This window comes from Budorcas taxicolor, chromosome 14, assembly GCF_023091745.1.
Source record: "Budorcas taxicolor isolate Tak-1 chromosome 14, Takin1.1, whole genome shotgun sequence".
NCBI classification, from domain to species: domain Eukaryota; kingdom Metazoa; phylum Chordata; class Mammalia; order Artiodactyla; family Bovidae; genus Budorcas; species Budorcas taxicolor.
Window position 1 is genome coordinate 22,166,573 of NC_068923.1, and position 21,212 is coordinate 22,187,784.

Sequence of the window (21,212 nt, forward strand, 5' to 3'; positions counted from 1 at the left end):
TCCAAGTCTATGCCCCAACCAGTAATGCTGAAGAAACTGAAGTTGAATGGTTTTTTGAAGACCTACAAGATCTTTTAGAACTAACACCAAAAAAAGATGTCCTTTTCATTATAGGGGACTGGAATGCAAAAGTAGGAAGTTAAGAAACACCTGGAGTAACAGGCAAATTTGACCTTGGAATGCGGAATGAAGCAGGGCAAAGACTAATAGAGTGTTGCCAAGAAAATGCACTGGTCATAGCAAACACCCTCTTCCAACAACACAAGAGAAGACTCTACACATGAACATCACCAGATGGTCAACACTGAAATCAGATTGATTATATTCTTTGCAGCCGAAGATGGCAAAGCTCTATACAGTCAACAAAAACAAGACTGGGAGCTGACTGTGGCTCAGAACATGAACTCCTTATTGCCAAATTCAGACTTAAATTGAAGAAAGTAGGGAAAACTGCTAGACCATTCAGGTATGACCTAAAGCAAATCCCTTATGATTATACAGTGGAAGTGAGAAATAGATTTAATGGTCTAGATCTGATAGATAGAGTGCCTGATGAACTATGGAATGAGGTTTGTGACACTGTGCAGGAGACAGGGATCAAGACCATCCCCATGGAAAAGAAATGCAAAAAAGCAAAATGGCTGTCTGGGGAGGCCTTACAAATGGCTGTGAAAAGAAGAGAGACAAAAAGCAAAGGAGAAAAGGAAAGATATAAGCATCTGAATGCAGAGTTCCAGAGAATAGCAAGAAGAGATAAGAAAGCCTTCTTCAGCGATCAATGCAAAGAAACGGAGGAAAAGAACAGAATGGGAAAGACTAGAGATCTCTTCAAGAAAATTAGACATACCAAGGGAACATTTCATGCAAAGATGGGCTCAATAAAGGACAGAAATGGTCTGGACCTAACAGAAGCAGACGATATTAGAAGAGGTGGCAAGAATACACGGAAGAACTGTACAAAAAAGATCTTCATGACCCAGATAATCATGATGATGTGATCACTAATCTAGAGCCAGGCATCTTGGAATGTGAAGTCAAGTGGGCCTTAGAAAGCATCACTACAAACAAAGCTAGTGGAGGTGATGGCATTCCAGTTAGCTATTTCAAATCCTGAAAGATGATGCTGGGAAAGTGCTGCACTCAATATGCCAGCAAATTTGGAAAACTCAGCAGTGGCCACAGGACTGGAAAAGGTCAGTTTTCATTCCAATTCCAAAGAAAGGCAATGCCAAAGAATGCTCAAACTACTGCACAATTGCACTCATCTCACACACTAGTAAAGTAATGCTCAAAATTCTCCAAGCCAGGCTTCAGCAATACGTGAACCGTGAACTCCCTGATGTTCAAGCTGGTTTTAGAAAAGGCACAGGAACCAGAGATCAAATTGTCAACATCCACTGGACCATGGAAAAAGCAAGAGAGTTCCAGAAAAACATCTATTTCTGCTTTATTGACTATGCCAAAGCCTTTGACTGTGTGGATCACAATAAACTGTGGAAAATTCTGAAAGAGATGGGAATACCAGACCACCTAACCTCCCTCTTGAGGAATCTGTATGCAAGTCAGGAAGCAACAGTTAGAACTGGACATGGAACAACAGACTGGTTCCAAATAGGAAAAGGAGTACGTCAAGGCTGTATATTGTCACCCTGCTTATTTAACTTATATGCAGAGTACATCATGAGAAACACTGGACTGGAAGAAACACAAGCTGGAATCAAGATTGCCGGGAGAAATATCAATAACCTCAGATATGCAGATGACACCACCCTTATGGCAGAAAGTGAGGAGGAGCTAAAAAGCCTCTTGATGAAAGTGAAAGAGGAGAGTGAAAAAGTTGGCTTAAAGCTCAACGTTCAGAAAACGAAGATCGTGGCATCTGGTCCCATCACTTCATGGGAAATAGATGGGGAAACAGTAGAAACAGTGTCGGACTTTATTTTTGGGTGCTCCAAAATCACTGCAGGTGGTGACTGCAGCCATGAAATTAAAAGATGCTTACCCCTTGGAAGGAAAGTTATGACCAACCTAGATAGTATATTCAAAAGCAGAGACATTACTTTACTGACTAAGGTCCATCTAGTCAAGGCTATGGTTTTTCCTGTGGTCATGTATGGATGTGAGAGTTGGACTGTGAAGAAGGCTGAGCACCAAAGAATTGATGCGTTTGAACTGTGGTGTTGGAGAAGACTCTTGAGGGTCCCTTGGACTGCAAGGAGATCCAACCAGTCCATTCTGAAGGAGATCAACCCTGGGATTTCTTTGGAAGGAATGATGCTAAAGCTGAAACTCCAGTACTTTGGACACCTCATGCGAAGAACTAACTCATTGGAAAAGACTCTGATGCTGGGAGGGATTGGGGGCAGGAGGAAAAGGGGACGACCCAGGATAAGATGGCTGGATGGCATCACGGACTCGATGGACGTGAGTCTGAGTGAACTCCGGGAGATGGTGATGGACAGGGAGGCCTGGCGTGCTGCGATTCATGGGGTCGCAAAGAGTCGGACATGACTGAGTGACTGAACTGAACTGAACTGAATGACTAATGAGTTTGGGCATTTTAAAAAATATGCTTATTGGCCATTTGTGTGTCTTCCTTGGAGAAATCTTTATTCAAAATCTTTGCCCATTTTGTAACCAAGTTATTTGTTGTTCGAAGACTCATTTTTATGTTTTGAATGCTAGAGTCCAGTCAAATAAATGATTTGTTGACATATTCTCCCATTTTGTGGGTTTTCTTGTCAACTTCCTCATTGGTGTTCTTTGGAACCCAGTGGTTCTTTCTTCTTAAATAACTCTATTGAGGTTTAATTGCTGTACAGAAATCTGCACATGTTTAATGTATACTGTTTGTTGAGTTTGGCCCTATGCACACACACATGAAACCATCACCACAATCAAGGCAACAGGCCTGTCCATCACCTAGTTCCTCTTACCTCCCCTAGAACCTCCTTTAATCTGGTAGAACCTCCTACTAGATTGATTTTCCATGTCACTTCACCTGTATCCCTTATTTAAACTGCGTTGTCTTATTGTCCTATGTTCTGGGAGGTTTCCTGTGTTACTTTGGAGGCTTCTATTTTGTGCTGTTACTTTCTCCCCCTCAGTGTCTAGTAACACTCAGTGTCTGCTGGAACCGCAAAGGGTTTGGTTGATTAGGTGCCTGTGTGGGCTTACTCTGCAGTTGTGAGGTTGTGTTTACACATCCAGCCTCCTGCCTGGCTGGCAGCACCACGTGCACTCAGTGCGAGTGGGCAGGGGCATGGAGCAGGCAAGCTGCTCTCCCCACTCTCCTCCCATCTGCCAAGAGCTAAAATTAGGAGGACATTACTTAGGTTATGCTGGATTTTAGCCTATTTGTCTCACAGTGTCGACACTGGTATTTCAGTGGCCATCAAGGTTGTATATCAATAAAGACATAAATATTTGTCATACATTTTTAATGTTCATCCTCAAAACCTACAGTGTCATCACTAAGAAAGCCTCCAAACCATCATCAGTGCTGGAGCTGAGATGCTTCTTTCCATCAATGGCATCTTTCTGCCTTAGGAATTGGGCCTTTGCTCCCTCTCAGATACCACTCTCCAGGCTGGTTACCATAGTCTCATGTGAACGCATGAAATAATAAAATCTGCTTTATATCTATATTCTGTAGTAGTGAAGTGTCAGTCTATGATGTCAGAGAAAGAATTTAAACTCTCGCTCTCAGTTGGCTTGTCCAGGGCTTGTTCTTTTCCTTAGCGAAGAATCCCAAAGGAGGTGGAGTTCTGGGTTTTGCGGTATGTGTTGGCCACACACCACTAGAGGGCAGCATTGTCAGTACTGTCTTTGAGCTTTGGGAGCTTGGTCCGCAGTGGACACTTCCTCATTTGGTGCTCTGCCTTCCAGCTCTACTACAGATGCACCGGGCTCAGGGTTGCTTGGGGAGCTGGGCAGTAGGGAGGGATGGGTGCCTTATCTTTTGGCAAATGTGTACTTTTTGTTTAATTTAAATGTTTGAGGTAGAGAGGAGTGTGTATATATTCAGCTCACCTACTTGAGTCAATCTCAGTGTAAGCTTGAACGTAAATTGGATTTTTGTTTGTTCGTTTTCAAACCGTAACTGTATCCCTCTTTCTTTTTTTCTTATTGTGGATTCACCAGGATAGAATCAAGTGCCTATTTTTTTCCATCGCTCCTCCTCACCCACCCTAACCTGGGAAGACAGGAGGGGCTTCTGTGAGTGTCAGCTCTCCCCCTTGGGAAATCACCGAGTTGGTTTCAGTGACGTTCAGACCCCTGTGGGCCACTGAGCTGGATCTTCTCAGCACAGAGGATAAAGGGTGGGACTCAGTAAAGGCAGGGGTACCCTAACTCCAAAGAGGAGGTTTTCTCTGGCTGGCTAGTTCAGCAGGAATTGTTCTTTCAAATGGCAGATGTGGCTTAATTGCTTATGTGTAAGCCTAGCAGAAGAAAAATTAAGATTCATCACTTTGAAAAACATAATGAACATTTGGAGGGTTCTGCATCTACAAAATTACAGCAAAATCCAAAAATTATCTGAATTTTTTAGTTTCTTGGAGTCTTCCAAATGTCAGTCTTTTCTTATATGGAAGAAAATATAGTGAAAATATCTCTCAAGTGTCCTAAAGTAAATTTAAGAAATACCAGGCAACCTGTATCTTAAGTCAGACTACCCCAGATATATCCTTTACACTTCACAAAATCCATCTAACATTTTTTTTTGCTAGTATAAACAAACCTACAGGCACAGAGATATAAACTTAATTATATTTATTTGTCTAGTTTCATATTCATTCTTCCTATAGTGGCTGAGTTCACATTATTATGATTTAATGACTGAATTATCAAGTATATTGATGTGTTTTAAATAACTTTATTTTTTGGCACTTGAGGTGTTTTAAATTATGTTTGCTCTTGTGAATAAAACTGTTCTGAATAGTTTTGTACAAATTACCTGTTCCCAGTTGATGTATTTGACCAGGACCTTTCCCTCCCCATTGAAATTCTGGATCAAGTGGGAAAAAAAGCACCTAAGAGCCTATTTTCTGTATTGATAGGTTGAATGCTGAAAAAAAATATATTTTTTTTATATGATAACCTTGCCAATATATTTAAAATTCAGTTTTGAAGATAAGAAGTTACTGAGTCTCCTTCACCTATGTAGCTGAATCTCAAATATATAAAAGTGTTGAGTTGCTCTTGTGTATTTTAAATATTCATCCTTTTAATAATTCATATTTTACCTTAGTAATACAACACAGTGATATCAAAGTGTATCACAGTGTATCAAAGTGATACAGTCTGACACAAAGTGAAACAAATCATGTCTAATACAAAATGGTGATGACATCAATAAACTCTAGACTTAAAGAAGGCAGAAAAGCTGTTTTGAGGAGTAGAAAGTGAGAGAAAATGTGGAGAATTCAGTCTGGACATGTTGAATGTGGAATATCTTGCAGACATGTAGAAACAGGAGTGTGATCTTCAGTTGGATGGTCAGGTATGGGTTTCTTGTTTGGGAGTCGTCAGAATCTGGGGTTAGTAAAACCAGTGAACATGACTATTGTCATCAGGACCATAAGGAGAGGGAAGTATTGGGTCATTGATGGAAATCTGGGTTATATCCCCACTGATGGGGTGGAAAAGCCTGTAAAAGATCAAGAGGAATAAATGACATTATAAACAAGAACAAGGAGAAAGTAGTATCCCTGTTTCAAGACAGTTGGAGGATTTAAGGGACAGTCCATGATCAGTCCCATCCTACGCAGCAGACTCTTCAGGTGACATAGTGTGTTGCAGACGGTCTGTTAGATCTGTCAGTGGGACGGTCTTGGGTCACCTTTCGAGGAGCAAGTCTACTAGAAGAGTAGAATGTTGGGGGTGGAAGCCAGCTACTGTGGGCAGAGCCCACGGGGACTGAGGTGGAAGAGCCAGTGAGTGTGGAGTCAGGGTGGCTTGCGATGTCTCAGCAGGCATTGCCTACCTCTGAGTTCTGCCTGCCTCTCTAGATTCACTTCTTGGTGTCTTTGCACATTAAAAAATTTTTTTTCTGCAATTTTCTTCTTTTTTTTCCCACACTGTACATAAGTTTATAGTGAAATACCATGGGTATTTTTTATCACTTTATCCTGAAGACCTGGGTCAGCAACTTCTACATAGGTACCCAGTAACTTCTGAATAGATGGAGGGATGAATAGAGGGTAAGAATCTATATCTGGAAGTGTTAAGTTAGAACTGACTCATTTGGAAGAGACTGGCTTTGGGTATGACTGGAGAGGAGGGACACGTGGGATTCTAGACAAGGTGGAGACAGGTGCTAGGATCAATAAGGGGGCGAGAACACTATCATTCAGTGGGATTGGCTCCATCATACAGCCTTTAGAAATGAGAAGCACCTTGCCATCGGCGACACGATTGCAGAGCTATGAACCAATCTGAATTCTGATTGAATTCAGAACCAATCTGGTTCATATTGGTGAAGTTAATATAAGATATCAGGAACTGAAGTTTACCCTAAGTTTTATAGCCATGAAACAATGACAGAAAAGCAGTGTATAATCAGGAAGCCTGCAGGAAAAGTGGAGTATGTAGAAGTTTGAAGAAATGAGCACAGAGCAAGATAGAACTGGGCTGTCAGCTGGCGATAGTTCTCTAGATACTGATGCCTACCGAATCTGCCATATTAATCCAGCATCTGTGAGCCCGTCACATGGGGAGACAGCCTTATGTGAACCTCTCCCACAAGGCCGCCGTACAAACGAGGTCAGCTCTTCTTTGGCTGGTAGTGAGGAACGGTAAACTCACTGCCTGCGGAAACTGTAGGCACGTGTGCTAAGAAGCCGCATGAGAAGCAGGCAGGTGATAACTGGGCTGGTTCTCATCCTGCTGCTGCTGCTGCTAAGTCACTTCAGTCATGTCCGACTCTGTGCGACCCCATAGACGGCAGCCCACCAGGCTCCCCCATCCCTGGAATTCTCCAGGCAAGAACACTGGAGTGGGTTGCCATTTCCTTCTCCAGTGCGTGAAGGTGAAGTCGCTGAGTCATGTCCGACTCTCAGCGACCCCATGGACTGCAGCCCACCAGGCTCCTCCATCCATGGGATTTTCCAGGCAAGAGTACTGGAGTGGGGTGCCATCGCCTTCTCCGGTTCTCATCCTAGCTCATGGTTATCAAATCTTCCCAAGTGGCAGGCACTGTGTTAAGTACTTCACACGAATCATCTTTTATTGTCTTCACAAGCATCTCTGAATCAGGTACCAATACTATTATAATTGCAGACAAGAAGACTGAGGCTTGTGACTTTTGCAAATTCACAGCAAGGATGTGTCAGAGTTAGTACTTGAACTCAGGTCTGTCGAATTCCAAGGTCTCCACTCCTAACTACCAAGTGCTCATGGAATTCAGATGAGAGGAGTCAATTCAAACTTGAAATTGATTCAAATTTCTATATCATCTGGCTATCTCTGCAATAAAGTTGGGTGGGTCACATTTACTACAGAGTCTCCTCAGTGACTTATCCTTTTTTCTGTCATCCCTGTGAGGACCACACTTATATTCGTTCCATTTGTTCACACCCTCGGTTCAGTGCTTTGGTGGTCTTGAAGCCACTGTGTCTCTTTGGTGACTTTATAAAGATGAATTCTGAGGCTTGATTTTATGAAATGCCTTCTGTTTGGGGATCCCTGCCATCACCCTTTGCGTTGAGATGAGTCCTAACCACTGTACCTGGTAAAATTCTCAGGCCCACAGATTCCAGTGCCTTCTTTAAAGGGACATTTGTTCTGATGCAGAGCCCACCCCAGCAGCAGCTTATACCTGACCTTCTTCACCCCAGTTAGTAACTGAATCCAAATGTCAACAGCCCAGAGTTTGCAGATGTGGGCAAGAAGAGGATTTCCTTCGACCTGAGGGACTCAGGGATTGAAAGTAAAGGGAGGCACAGAAAAGTGAATCAAGACTAAGCCTTTTTTTTTAACATTAAAAAATTTTATTTATTTTAATTGGAGGATAATTACTTTGCAACATTGTGATAGTTTTTGCCATACATCAACATGAATCAGCCACAGTCATGCATATGTCCCCTCCCTCTTGAACTCTCCCCCGCCAACCTCCCTCACCACCCCATCCTTGATCAGCAGTGCAGTTAGTGAACAGACTTCAAATTCCTGCAGCTGTTACTTCTGTGATGTGCTACTGTACACGTTTTAGTACCTGGGTGATTTTTCTGGCTTTGCTTTCTTTTCCTTTCTCCCACCAGGCTGTGAAGGGCTGACAAAGCTTGACTTGACGGTGAACTTCATTGGAGAGCTGAGCAGTGTTAAAACCCTTCAAGGCAACATCCACTTGAAGGAACTCTTCCTCATGGGAAACCCCTGTGCTGACTTTGACGGCTACAGACAGTTCGTGGTGGCAACTCTTCAGCAGCTAAAGGTATGCTTTATCTCCATGATATGAAATTCTCAGAAAAAAATGAAAACAAGCAACTACACAGTGATTCCTGATTTATTCCCAGCGTTTTCAGAGAATGTGTTGTTTTAGAGAATGGAATATTCCAGAAAAATCCAAATGAATTCTTTGGCTCACTGAACTTTAAAAATTTTTTGATAGCTCTAATAAAGTTTGGAAAAATAAACGGGCATATTTTTCTCCTTTCTCATTCAGAATGCACAGAGTTGAACTGAGCTTTCTTGATGAGTTCAAGTCATTGTTATAGAGGGCGTCCATTATTACTAAGAGCTCACCAAAAGCTCAGGGCTTTTGAGGTGGCTACGTGGGCTCCATCCCTGGGTCAGGAAGATCCCCTGGAGGAGGGCATGGCAACCCACTCCAATATTCTTGCCTGGAGAATCCCATGAACAGAGGGGCCTGGGTGGGCGACAGTCCATGTGGTCGCATAGAACTAGACACATCTGAGTGAGTTCATACTGTTAAACTCCTGTGCCTTTTTTTTTTTTACTCTATTGCTTTTTATTAACTCACTCGCTATGTTAATGCTCAACCTCTCGTGTGCTTTGGAATACTTAGACAGGGTTCGTGTTCACTGACCCCCGCCCCCACTGTCCCCTTTGGAATACTTAGACAGGGTTCGTGTTCACTGCCCCCCGCCCCCACCGTCCCCTGCCCAAGCACCCCATTCGGTAGGCCTGAAGGGCGCCCAAGAGTTTGCATTCAGAACAGGCTCTCAGGTGACTCTGATGCCACCGGTCCAGGGACCTCATTCGAGAACTGCTGCTCTGTGTGTTAATCTCTTCTGCCGCATCTCCCCATATCTGATGATTTTGCAAACCAGGAAAAACACACGGTTTCTAGACAAATCCTACACCTGAGAACATTTAAGTAGTACTATTAATGTTTATGTGTTATAACTCCAGGAGCTCCTGACCTGCACATGTTGGTCTGAAACCTCTCGACTTCTCTGGTGAAGTGTGGAACTGGCCTCCGTACACAGAGGGCAAGGAGAGGCCAGAGAAAGGGGCAGCCTCTCTGGAGACAGACTGGCAGGCGGTGGGTCTAATAAGCAAGGAAGCTTCCTTACCAAGCTTGTTCTGGGCAACAAGATGAGTAGGGCTCTGCACCCGCCAGCTAGACTCTCACAGGTTTGTAGAGAGGCTTAACTGGATTCAGTCCAGAGGGTCTCAACAGAACCTTCCTCTCTCAAGGCTGTGCCCCTGGAACAGCTCCTAGTGTGGGAACAATGAGCAGAACATACTTTGCAGGACAGGGGAGCGGTGAGGAGCCTGTGATCGCCCAGGTCCAGCTCGCAGGCCAGCAGTCACATCCTCTCGGTGACCCGCGCCCCCAGCAGCCGGAGCAGCATTTTGCCTCTGCACAGGGAACGTGTGGAGGCCCTGGCTTTCTCCCAGGCCTTCTCCTCCATCCTCAGAGGACATTTGTGTTTAGACTACTGTCTTTTGTGTAGGCAAAATTGCTAGATTAATAGAATACATTTTTTCCCCAATGTAAAATGTCTTTGATTAAAAGAATAAGCGACTCAGATAATTGAATCTAAAACATATATTTAGAATGAGTGATATAGTAGCTCAGACATTGCCCAGGCCAGTCATCATTGTACAAGCACTTTCTGAAAAAATGAACAGATGAGAAGCAGAATTTTAGAGACCGGGATGCTATGCGCCCTGTCCCAGGAAGGGTGTGGGGCTGTCAGCCCAGCTGGGCCTGGTCAGCCCCGCAGTGTCAGGCTAGGAGTGTGTGAGCCACCAGACAGGAGCCTGAATCATGGGTCAGGGCTGTTCCAGGGGCTTGGCACACAGCATCTCTGATGCCCCTGGACCCTTGCAGGGAGAGGATTAGAAGCATCCTGAGATGAGGAAGCCTGGCCTTGGAAAGTTGGGGCTCCTTGTTTAAGGTGACACCCCTGACAAGTGGCCCCAGTGGGATTTGAGCCTAAAAGCCCACCATTCTCACAATAACTACACTCCCTGCTTCTCTCTGGGTTAATGTGCAGGTCTCAGGTCAAGTCTTTCCTTCCAGAAAGACTGTTGGGATTCAGCTGCTACAACAGGCAACAGCCTGTCTTTGAAAATAGTGCTCATAAATGTGTTTACTGGTATTTAAAAATAGGCTGATAAACTTCAGAATCTTTTTTTTTTAATTGGGGGAAAATTGCTTTGCAACGTTGTGTTCCTTTCTGCCCTACAACACCGTGAATCAGTCATAATCAGTCATATCCCCACCCCCGTGGGCCTCCCTGCCCCATCCCTTCCCACCCCTCTAGGTCATCACGGAGCACTGAGCTGAGCGCCCTGTGCTGTCTGCAGCTCCCCACCGGCTCCCCACTGGCTCCCCACTGGCTCCCCACCGGCTCCCCACCGGCTCCCCACTGGCTCCCCACTGGCTCCCCACTGGCTCCCCACTGGCTCCCAACTAGCTCCCCACTGGCTCCCCACTGACTCCCCACTAGCTCCCCACTGGCTCCCCACTGACTCCCCACTGGCTCCCCACTGGCTCCCCACTGGCTCCCCACTGACTCCCCACTGGCTCCCCACTGGGTCCCCACTGGCTCCCCACTGGCTCCCCACTGGCTCCCCACTGGCTCCCCACTAGCTCCCCACTGGCTCCCCACTGGCTCCCCACTAGCTCCCCACTGGCTCCCCACTGGCTCCCCACTAGCTCCCCACTGGCTCCCCGCTGACTCCCCACTGGCTCCCCACTGGCTCGCCGCTGGCTCCCCACTAGCTCCCCACTGACTCCCCACTGGCTCCCCACTGGCTCCCCACTGGCTCCCCGCTGGCTCCCCACTGGCTCCCCGCTGGCTCCCCGCTGACTCCCCACTGGCTCCCCGCTGACTCCCCACTGGCTCCCCACTGACTCCCCACTGGCTCCCCGCTGACTCCCCACTGGCTCCCCACTGGCTCCCCACTGGCTCCCCACTGGCTGTCTGTGTATACCGTGGTGTATATGTGTCAATGCTACCCTCTCAGTCCATCCCACCCTTGCCTTCCCCCAGCGTGTCCACAAGTACATTCTGTACATCTGTGTCTCCATTCCTTCCTGCAAATGGATTCATCAGTACATACCATTTCATTGAAAGCTTGTTATCTACTTTGACAAGAGTTGTCCTAACAGCTGTCTTATTTCCTAGGGCTATGATAACAAAGTTCTACAAACAGGGTAGCTTGAACATCAGGAATTTATCTCATTGTTCTGAAAGCTACAAGTTGTAGATCCAGGTGTGGGTTGGTTCCTGGGCCCACTCGCATTAGAGCTCAGTTTTGTGTAATATACAAGGCCCTTTCTCATAGAGAGCATTTGGGACTTCACCTGAGATATTGAAATTCTTAACACAATGAGCAGTTACAAAATTAATGTATTTTGAGAGCTTGTCATTAATAATCAGTTTCCACAGAAGACCTACCTATTGTTATTACCAGTAAAGATGCTTTGCAAACTGTATTAATTGTGTGAAGTAAAACACTGGTTTAGATCAAAGTTCCTGAAATTTCCCATTAATTACTTTGCTTTCAACTCCGTATCACTAAGGTGTATTATTTATTATTTCTAGTCTTGCAAGTAAAGTCCTCTTGGGGCTGATTCAAATTGCAGCTTCTGGATAAATGCACTGTGCTGGCTGGTTTTTTGCTGTTGTTGTTCCAGTGGTTGGATGGTAAAGAAATCGAGCGTTCAGAAAGGATTCAGGCATTACAGAACTTCCCAGTAGTTGAACAACAAATCAGAGAGCAGGAGAAAGCTTACTGTCTTAAGCGAGCCAAGGACAAGGAAGAGGCTCAGAGGAAACTGAAGGAGGAGGAAAGCAAAGGCGAGACGGGGAGAATTCACACAGGCTCTGACGGACACCGGCACGTGGACATCAGTGCTCCCCTGTGGGTAAATGGAGTGTCCTTTCTGGTTAACTCATGTTAAAAGCAAAACTTATGTTAAAAAGGTCTCTTCTCAAGGTGTTTACAGTGCCACTTAGAGTCCAGTGATTGATTTGAAGAATAAATTATGATGTGAAATTTGGGGAAGACCATGTATGATCATCCCATTGTTTGTGACCATTTGGTGAGGTTTTCTTCCCTTGAGAGGGTGGAGGGGGAAGCCTTTATAAACTAGCAGCTTTAATTCTCATCTAAAATTATCCTCAGACAAATCTCTCTGAAAGATGCACAGGAAAGCTGAAATAGCAGGTATACTTTGATTTATAAAGTAGGAATATTTTAGAAAAGTTAAATGCAAATCATGTTATTATACATTGAGCAATTTTAATTGCATAAGATGTTCTGTTTTGTGAATTATATAATGAATGCATTTTTAATGTGATTAATATGCCCCTAATTGGTCATTTTTACAAACATGAATTTTTCATGCTTGCTTATTTTGAGGGAATTGCAACTACTCAGTTGATTTGATTCCATACAATGAAATCTTTCAATATTTTGATAACAGAATCTCTTAAACTTGGGAAAATAATAATTATAATGTATTTCAGATATACATAAATGTTAAAAAAAATAAATAGGCAGCTATAGCTATTGTGTGCGCCACCACCCACACTTATTAATGTTAATAGTTGGCATGTTTGCCTCTTTTTTTTTTAATAAATAGAATATCAATAGAGAAGCTCCTTCAGTGTTTCTCCCCCATCCCTCTCCTCCTTTCATCCTGTGGCATCCACCATTCTAAAGTCAGTACTTTAGTAGTGTTTGGTATAATGTCGATCCCATTGTATTATCATATATTTACCCACATAATTATGTACTTCTTAATAGCACTTAACTAAGAGCAGTTTTATGTTTGTTTGTTTGTTTTTTAGCATGAATGATATCTTTCTACAGCTTTGCTTTTCATTCAGTATTGTGTTTTTGCTCTTTACACATATGAAGACATGTAAGATGAGTTCATTCATTCTAGCTGTGGAATAAAATTCCATCGCCTGAATAAATCAATTTATCCCAGAGCGGGCATTCAAAATATTTGATAGTGAGTAATTCTTTGGCCCCGACAGATCAGAATAAGCACCAGCTCCAGCAATCTGTGGCCCTAGTTTGAGACCATCGGAAGGAAGGAGGAAGAGAAGGAGGAAAGGAGTGAGGCAGGAGGAGGGTCAGCTGAAGATCAGCCCTGATGCAGCCATTCCTCTTTGGGGGGCTGTGTAAGTGGTTTTCCATTTCTCTTTTTTTTTCACACAATGGTGCACACGTCTCCTTGTGCAAGTACGGAAGTTTCTGTAGTATGTATTCAGCAGTGACATTGCTGCATATTAATCGTAAACATCTTTTCAACTTTATATGCATTGCCCAACTGTTTTTTAAAGTGTACTAATTTAAACTCATATATCAGCAGCGTTGGAGAGTTCCTAATCTTTTGTCAATAGTAGATAATGTGGTTTTTAAAACATTGGCCAATCACATTGGCTGTTAAATAGCATCTCATATTCTAATTTGCATTTCTAGAAGTAAAAGTGAGTTTCAGTATCTTAAATGTCTTCTTATATGTTTATTAGCTATTTAGATTTCTTCTGTTCAGGACTTCCACCTATCTTAAATAAGTCATAAGGTTTTTTCTTACTATTTTATAGCTCTTTTGTATTCTAGATGCAAATTCTTTAGTGGTTATGAGGTTTGCAAATACCTTCTTGCAGTCTGTCTGTGACTTGTCTTTAATTTCAATAAGAGCTTTTGTTTTCTAGAATTTAGACATATTGATGTAGCTAAACTTATTTTATACATTTTGATCTTATTTATGAAAATTTTAAATATCCTAATGTCATATCTATCTATCCGGGGTTAGCTTTTGGGGTAGGGTGCTAGTCGTTTCCCGCACAGGATTGTCTCTTTCAGCCCCATTTATTAAAGTGCCATTCTTTTCCTGGATTATATTCCCTGCTCTTGTGATTCATGGGCCCATTTCTGGGCTCCCTAGATTCTTCCATGGGAGTACTGCCACATGGTTTTAATTTCTATAAATCTTGATTTTTGCTAGGAGATATTCTCATGTTTCAAAATCATCTTGACACTTCTCATCTCTGTTTTACTCTTTTGTAAGAATTTTAGAGTCAGGCTTTCAAACTCCCCCCAAATCCCTAGTGTAATTTTGATTGAAATTGCATTGAGTTTATATGTTCATAAGGGGAAAGTTGACACCTTCAGGACATTGATTCTTTCCTTGCTGAACTTTGGGATAGTTCTATTTATTTAGACCTTCGGAATCCTTCAGTAAGTTTTTATAATTTTCTCTTTAAAGATTTTACACTATTTCTTATTAGATTTATTTCTAAGTATCTTGTAGAATGAGATTTTAAAGATTGATTTGTTATTGGGTCTTTCTGATGTATATAGAGGTAAACAGTATTAAGAAATCTTGGTGGCGTAAGAGGCACAAGTTCGATCCCTGGGTCAGGGGATCCCCTGGAGAAGGGAACAGCTACCCACTCCAGTATTCCTGCCTGGAGAATCCCATGGACAGAGGAGCCTGAAGGGCTACAGTCCTCAGGGTCACACAGAGTTGGACATAACTGAAGCAACTTAGCACGCATGCAGTCTTGCTGAACTTTTTAAAAAGATGCAGTGGTCAGTCTGTAGATTATCCTGTATTTTCTACTTAGAAAAAACACATTTTAAAAAAAAAATAGCAACTTCACAAAATTTTCCAATCCTTCTACCTCTGCTTTTTATTTTTTTATGCTAAGCCTCCAGTAATGGGTGGAATAGCAACAGTAAGAATGGGTATCTGTATCTTGTTCCCGACTTTTAAAAGAATGTTGCCAATTCATCATCATTAAGTATAGTGATTCCTGTGAGGCTTCTGAAGAGTTGAGTTAGTTTCCTTTTATTCCAAGTTGATGAAAAGCTTTTATCATCATGGATACTAGGTTTTTGTTAAATGCTTTTTCTGTATCTATTGAGATAAGCATGTTTTTCTGTTGATGTGTTGAATTAACATTGATAAATTTTTCAAAATTAAACCATCCTTGAATTTCTAGAATAAACTCACCTTGTCCATATTTTATTTTCAGTTTTTTATTGAAATATAGCTGATTGATAATGTTGTGTAGTTTTAGGCATACAGCAGAATGATTCAGTAATATATATATATATGTGTGTGTGTGTGTGTGTGTGTATTCTTTTTCAGATTATTTTCCATTATAGGTTATTACAAGATATTGAATATAGTTCCCTGTGCTACACAGTAGGTCCTTGTTTATATAATAGTATGCATATGTTAATCATGAACTCCTAATTTATCCCCCACCCCACCTTTCCCCTCTGGTTACCATAAGTTTGTTTTCTGTGTCTGTGAGTCTGCCAAACAAAAATTCTTAATGAGAATGAAACTAACGATTTCAGTGATGGTTAACTAAAATCTTGTAGAATATTATAGATTCCCCCCTCTTTTTTCAGTACCATAAAGAACCATGGCTATATGACAAAGCATTTATTTTCAGTAATTTGCACTATTTTGTTTATTAAACTGTCCAGTTGCATTTTATAATACGTAAGGTGTTTAAGCAGAATTTTACTGTATATTCTGTATTTACTCTTTAAAATTCATATTTTGGTCTGTCCTTTTGAAAGCATTTTATTTGAAGGTCAACTAAATGAGCATTTTGTGTTATCTCATTTCAGTAACAAGAATAATAACAAAATCTAACATTTAATGAGTCCTTACCATTTGCCGTCCTGGTACTAAAGGCTTCTTGTACTTGTTTTCATTTCATATCATTTTGTAACAGTGCAAATTTTAGGGAGAGGTGAGTGGGGAGAGCCTATACCTGTTGTGTACTGCTCGAATGATGTCCTTCTCTTTCTGGAACAGTCTTCTGTCTCTCTGGCGCCTGACACACAGAAAGACATTCAATAAATACTAGCTGAATCCTTGCTGAATAAATGTTGACTGTCATAGAATAATTATTTGATGCCTTATGGAGACATCGTTTAATTCTCTGACAGTCCACAAAACATGAATGAAAAAGAGAGCATTCTCATACTGTTTTTGTTTAGTCACTCAGTTGCATTTGACTCTGCAACCCCATGGACTGTAGCCCACCAGGATTCTCTGTCCATGGGATTTCCCAGGCAAGAATACTGGAGTGGGTTGCCATTTCTTTCTCCAGGGGGTCTTCCTGACCCAGGGATCAAACCTGTCTCCTGCATTGGTGGGTGTATTCTCTACCACTGAGACACCAAGGAAGCCCTTACCATGTAAAGCTACAAAACCCAAAGTCACCCACGAAAATGGAGTAGATAGAGGCCGTACCATGGGCAATGTCATATAGCCCACTGAAGAATTTTAGAGATAGAGAATCATTAAAGAACCTGGAATGTGCTTAGTTCCTCAGTCATGTCTGACTCTTTGAGCCAGGTTCCTCTGTCCATGGGATTCTCCAGGCAAGAATACTGGAGTGGGTTGGTGTGCCCTCCTTCAGGAGATCTTCCCGACCCAGGGACCGAACCCAGGTCTCCCACACTGCAGGCAGATCCTTTACTGTCTGAGCCACCAGGGAAGCCCCTAAAGAACCTGGAAGACATGATCAAATTTTTAAGAAAGATTCCTCTGGGAGCAGTGTGAAGGATGAAATTGAAGGGTGCAAGACTGAAAGATTGATTACCAAGGCCCCGTGGTCCCTGAGTTTGTCTCGTCATCAGAACCTCCAATGACATATTGTGAAGCAAGAGTCCTAGGCACCCCTCCAAACTGACAGGATAGACTCTGGTGGGAGCCTAGAGATCCGTACTGTGTATGAAGCTCCCCAGATGACTCATATCAGCCCAGTCTATGAATCCTTGGATCTGATTACTGCAGCATTCCTGGTGGTGGGTAAGGTGGGCCTGTCCCAGGGCTGTGGCACTTTCTCCAACTTGGCTCGGATAGGCTTTCTTTCAGACACATTTTGTTATTCAAAGCTTAGAAGATAATGTATTAAAAAAAAAATAACATAAGGTATTTCAGGGGCAGTGTTCAGGATGAAACTCAGATGTCCCTTATTGGTCTTGATGTGTCCTGTGCTTGTCCCTAGTCCATCTTCTGAAGAGAGTAAAGACTACATCCAGGTACCAGAAATACAAGAAAGGCAGCGTAAGGGGAAGGAATTAGATGACAGAGAAGACGACCTGGAATTCTGGAATAAGCCCTCTTTGTACACTCCTGAATCTAGATTGGAAACTCTGAGACATATGGAAAAACAGCGGAGAGACCAAGAAAGATTAAGGTATTCCATTTTTTCCTATCATTAAGAGTGATAGAATATATTTTCATGATTGCACATTGTTTTATCCATCATCTGTGTTAAATCTGTGCTAGCTATCACACACAGACTTTGCTTTTCCTAATTTCAGCTTTTTGTTGACACGTATCTACTAACATTTTATTAATATCAGACTACCTTCTTTAGGTTGTTGTGAATCATGGCATTTTAGGTAGAGTTTTGTTTGTATGTCCCTAGCTTTTTAACAACTTTAAAGGTGTCAAATAGTATGGCCTGGTTTAGAGATACCAGTCCTCCAAGTCATTCTGTTCAGGTGCTGTGTCTACCCCATCTAATGAGTTTCTGAGATGTTTGCCCTTAATTGCCCAGGGTCATGAAGGACAAGGGCTTCCCTGATAGCTCGGTTGGTAAAGAATCCTCCTGCAATGTAGGAGACCTGGGTTCGATCCCTGGGTTGGGAAGATCTCCTGGAGAAGGGAAAGGCTACCCACTCCAGTGCTCTGGCCTGGAGAATTCAATGGACTGCATACAGTCCATGGGGTCACAAGGAGTCAGACACGACTGAGGGACTTTCGCTTCACTGTGGAGAACAATGTAGCTCATGGAAACGTGAACTTAATTGGACCTGGCAACCCAGTTACAGTGCAGAAAAATGTGAATAAATGTCTATTACAAAATAAAGTTAACTGACACAAAATCTCTATTAAAAGAACAATAGAAGTCTAAGGCAAAGAATCGCCTGTAGCTCTGTCGTTTTAACACATCTGTCCATCTGACCTTCTAGAACTTGTCCATATATGCCTCTTTTAAGTTTTTATGTATTTTTTGCAAATGTTCTAAATAAATATAATTTGCATCCTACATTTTCTTTCATGTTATTCCATGAATTTTTCCTCTTTACTCCATTCACCTTCCTCCTGTCCCTACCCTTCATGGTAACGAGAGTTCGTTAGCAGGCTTGGGTCCAGCCCACCTCTACAATCATATGAATGATTTCTGCAAATGTGGGATTCGGGATCTTTTTTAAGAACAAAAATGGACTTATATTTTATATGTTTGTTCTCACTAAATCATCATCAACACTTTTCTACAACTTTTTAGACGACTTTTTAGTAAAGAATGAACACATTTTTTAATAGATGCACAATATCTCATACTGTGAACGTACCACAGTCAGTCCAGTTATTCCTCCATTGATGGACATTCACAGTGGTTCCAGAGGCTTGCCTTTGCAGATGATGCTGTGATAGGCATCCTTTCACATAGATCCTTATGTACTGGTATATTTATTTCTATAAAATAGGTTCTGTTTGGCATTTTAAAAACTATAATTTTAGCTAAAGTAGAAGCTGTATACACAAATGGAGAATTGACAGTTAGCTGAGTAAATCATGCATAAAATAGACTCATTTAAACATTCATGGCTATTTCATGAAAAGGAGTTTTCTTCCCCCATTCAAATGATCTGGCAAATTGTCTTGGTCACATTTGCGCCTTACAGATATGGGTATAATCACACAGCAATCTGGCTCGATTGTCAGCCCCCAGCCACGGACCTCATCACAGTGAACTGATGTATTCACGAATATGCCATTAATTTTTCTGAAACTGTCTCACACATTAATTGCTTTTATATTATCTTTGTGTACTTTTTTTCTCTCCCCTTCCCCTTGTTACCACCACCCCCAATACTAAGTGAAAAGAAGAAGAAAGTGAAGCCACCCAGGATGTTGGTCACTGAGGACGGGAGGGCCCTGAACGTGAATGAACCCAAGTAAGTGGGATAAACTAGAGACGTGAAGACGCAAAACATGTGGTATTGGTCATACCATGGCTTCAAGGGCACGTTTGCTCAGATATCTGACCACTCTGAATAAACCAGAAGAACCTAACGAGAATGTCATTTTGTGCATATTTAAAAGCAGAGTGGCATTATGTTTTCAAGTACATAATGTTACATTCCACTCTCTCAGCATACAAAAAGTGATCTAGACATAAGGAAATCTTAGTTATTTCTGTATCCCCTGAAACTTTGGATTATGTACAACTTTTTCCCCGAAAATTTCAAGTGCCCCATTGTTGTGTTTTTTAATTTTTAAAACTCTGCCATGAACAAGCTAGCTGAGAACCCTGATCACCTGTACACCTACTTTATACTCTGGAACTCATCTGCAGAACTTTCGAGAGCTAAGACAAGAAATTGATATAAATTCCTCAGTGGAGCTGATGAGAGGGGAAAATATGCCTCATGTATAATAGCATCTTTTGTTGTTGTTCAGTTGCTAAGTCATGTCCAATTCTCTGTAGACTATAGCCCGCCAGGCTCCTCTGTCCTCCGCTGTCTCCCAGAGTTTGCTGAAATTCACGTCCACTGCGTTGGTGATGCTGTGTAACCATCTCATCCTCTGCCGCCCCCTTCAGTTTTGCCTTCAATCTTTCCCAGCATTAGGGTCTTTCCTAATGCATGGGCTCTTCGCATCAGGTGGCCAAAATATTGGAGAAGCCCATAGTAGTATCTAGCTATTTTTAAATTAAAACTAGAAAGCAGGCAGAGAAGGCCTTTTGTAGTCAAAACACAGATCAACAAGCCTGTGAACTCAGTCTTGTTGGCTTCATTTCATTACTCAGAATGTCTGCTTTGACCGTTTCATTTGTTGTGCCGTTACCATGATAGAGGTGGTGCGGCCCTGATCGCTCCTGGGTGTCACTGACTCATCTTCGCAGCAGTCAGACGTGACAGGCGATATTTCTTCTTCACAGGTCCAGAACCTGAGCGGAGAGGTGAATGACTCACACAAGGTCACATAGCCAGTTGGTGGTGTGTCTGACTTGCCTGTGCTTGCCTGATTCTAGTGGTGTCCATGATCAAGTTTGTAATCTCACCCCAACCCCACCTCACACACACACACACACACACACACACACACACACACACACACACACACACACACAACACACATCTTGTTTATCCAGCAGGCATGAATACATGATGCTAAGCCCTGGGGATGTAGAAGTGAATATGACAGATTTCTGCCTTCAAGAAACTTAAAAATCTAGTGGGTAGACAGTCCCTTTTCAACCTACAGCAGGGCTTGAAGGAAACCCTCTGGACTCTCTGTGCCCCTAGTAAGACCCCTGAAGCTTCTTCAGTCCCATCACTTTTATATTCTGCATTCACAACATTTCTAAATTCAGTCACATCTTTTCAAGTCTCAGCCATGTGCTCAATGTAACACATTTGACCAAACTGATCATTCCTTTCCTTCTCGAAGCATTGTTTTCCCCTTGCTCCTGATTCTTTGACCCTCGTGCCTTCTCATCATTCTCTGCTTTGCTGGCCCCTGTCTGTCTGGTTTCCTAAATGCTCTGGGGCCAGCTCCTCAGCTGTCTTCTCTTTCCTCATCCGCTCTCTCAAGATCTCAGCAAATCCCATGGCTTGAAAGACGTTTTCATTCCTCACAAGCAGACTTGATCTCTTCCCTGAGCTCGGGACTTGTGTATTCAGTTAGCTGTTTGAGATCCTGTGTGGACATAAGCTAGGCG

At 42.5% G+C, this 21,212-nt stretch overlaps 1 protein-coding gene across 1 annotated transcript in view; it reads left to right on the forward strand.

The window, feature by feature from the left end:
* Nucleotides 1-21,212, forward strand: part of DNAAF11 (dynein axonemal assembly factor 11) — a 67,620-nt gene that overhangs the window by 13,750 nt on the left and 32,658 nt on the right. The window contains exons 4-8 of the mRNA XM_052652050.1: nt 8,262-8,434; nt 12,119-12,345; nt 16,197-16,214; nt 17,481-17,672; nt 19,366-19,443. Of these exons, the coding sequence (XP_052508010.1) occupies nt 8,262-8,434; nt 12,119-12,345; nt 16,197-16,214; nt 17,481-17,672; nt 19,366-19,443 (688 nt within the window). The remainder of the gene's footprint in view (nt 1-8,261; nt 8,435-12,118; nt 12,346-16,196; nt 16,215-17,480; nt 17,673-19,365; nt 19,444-21,212) is intronic.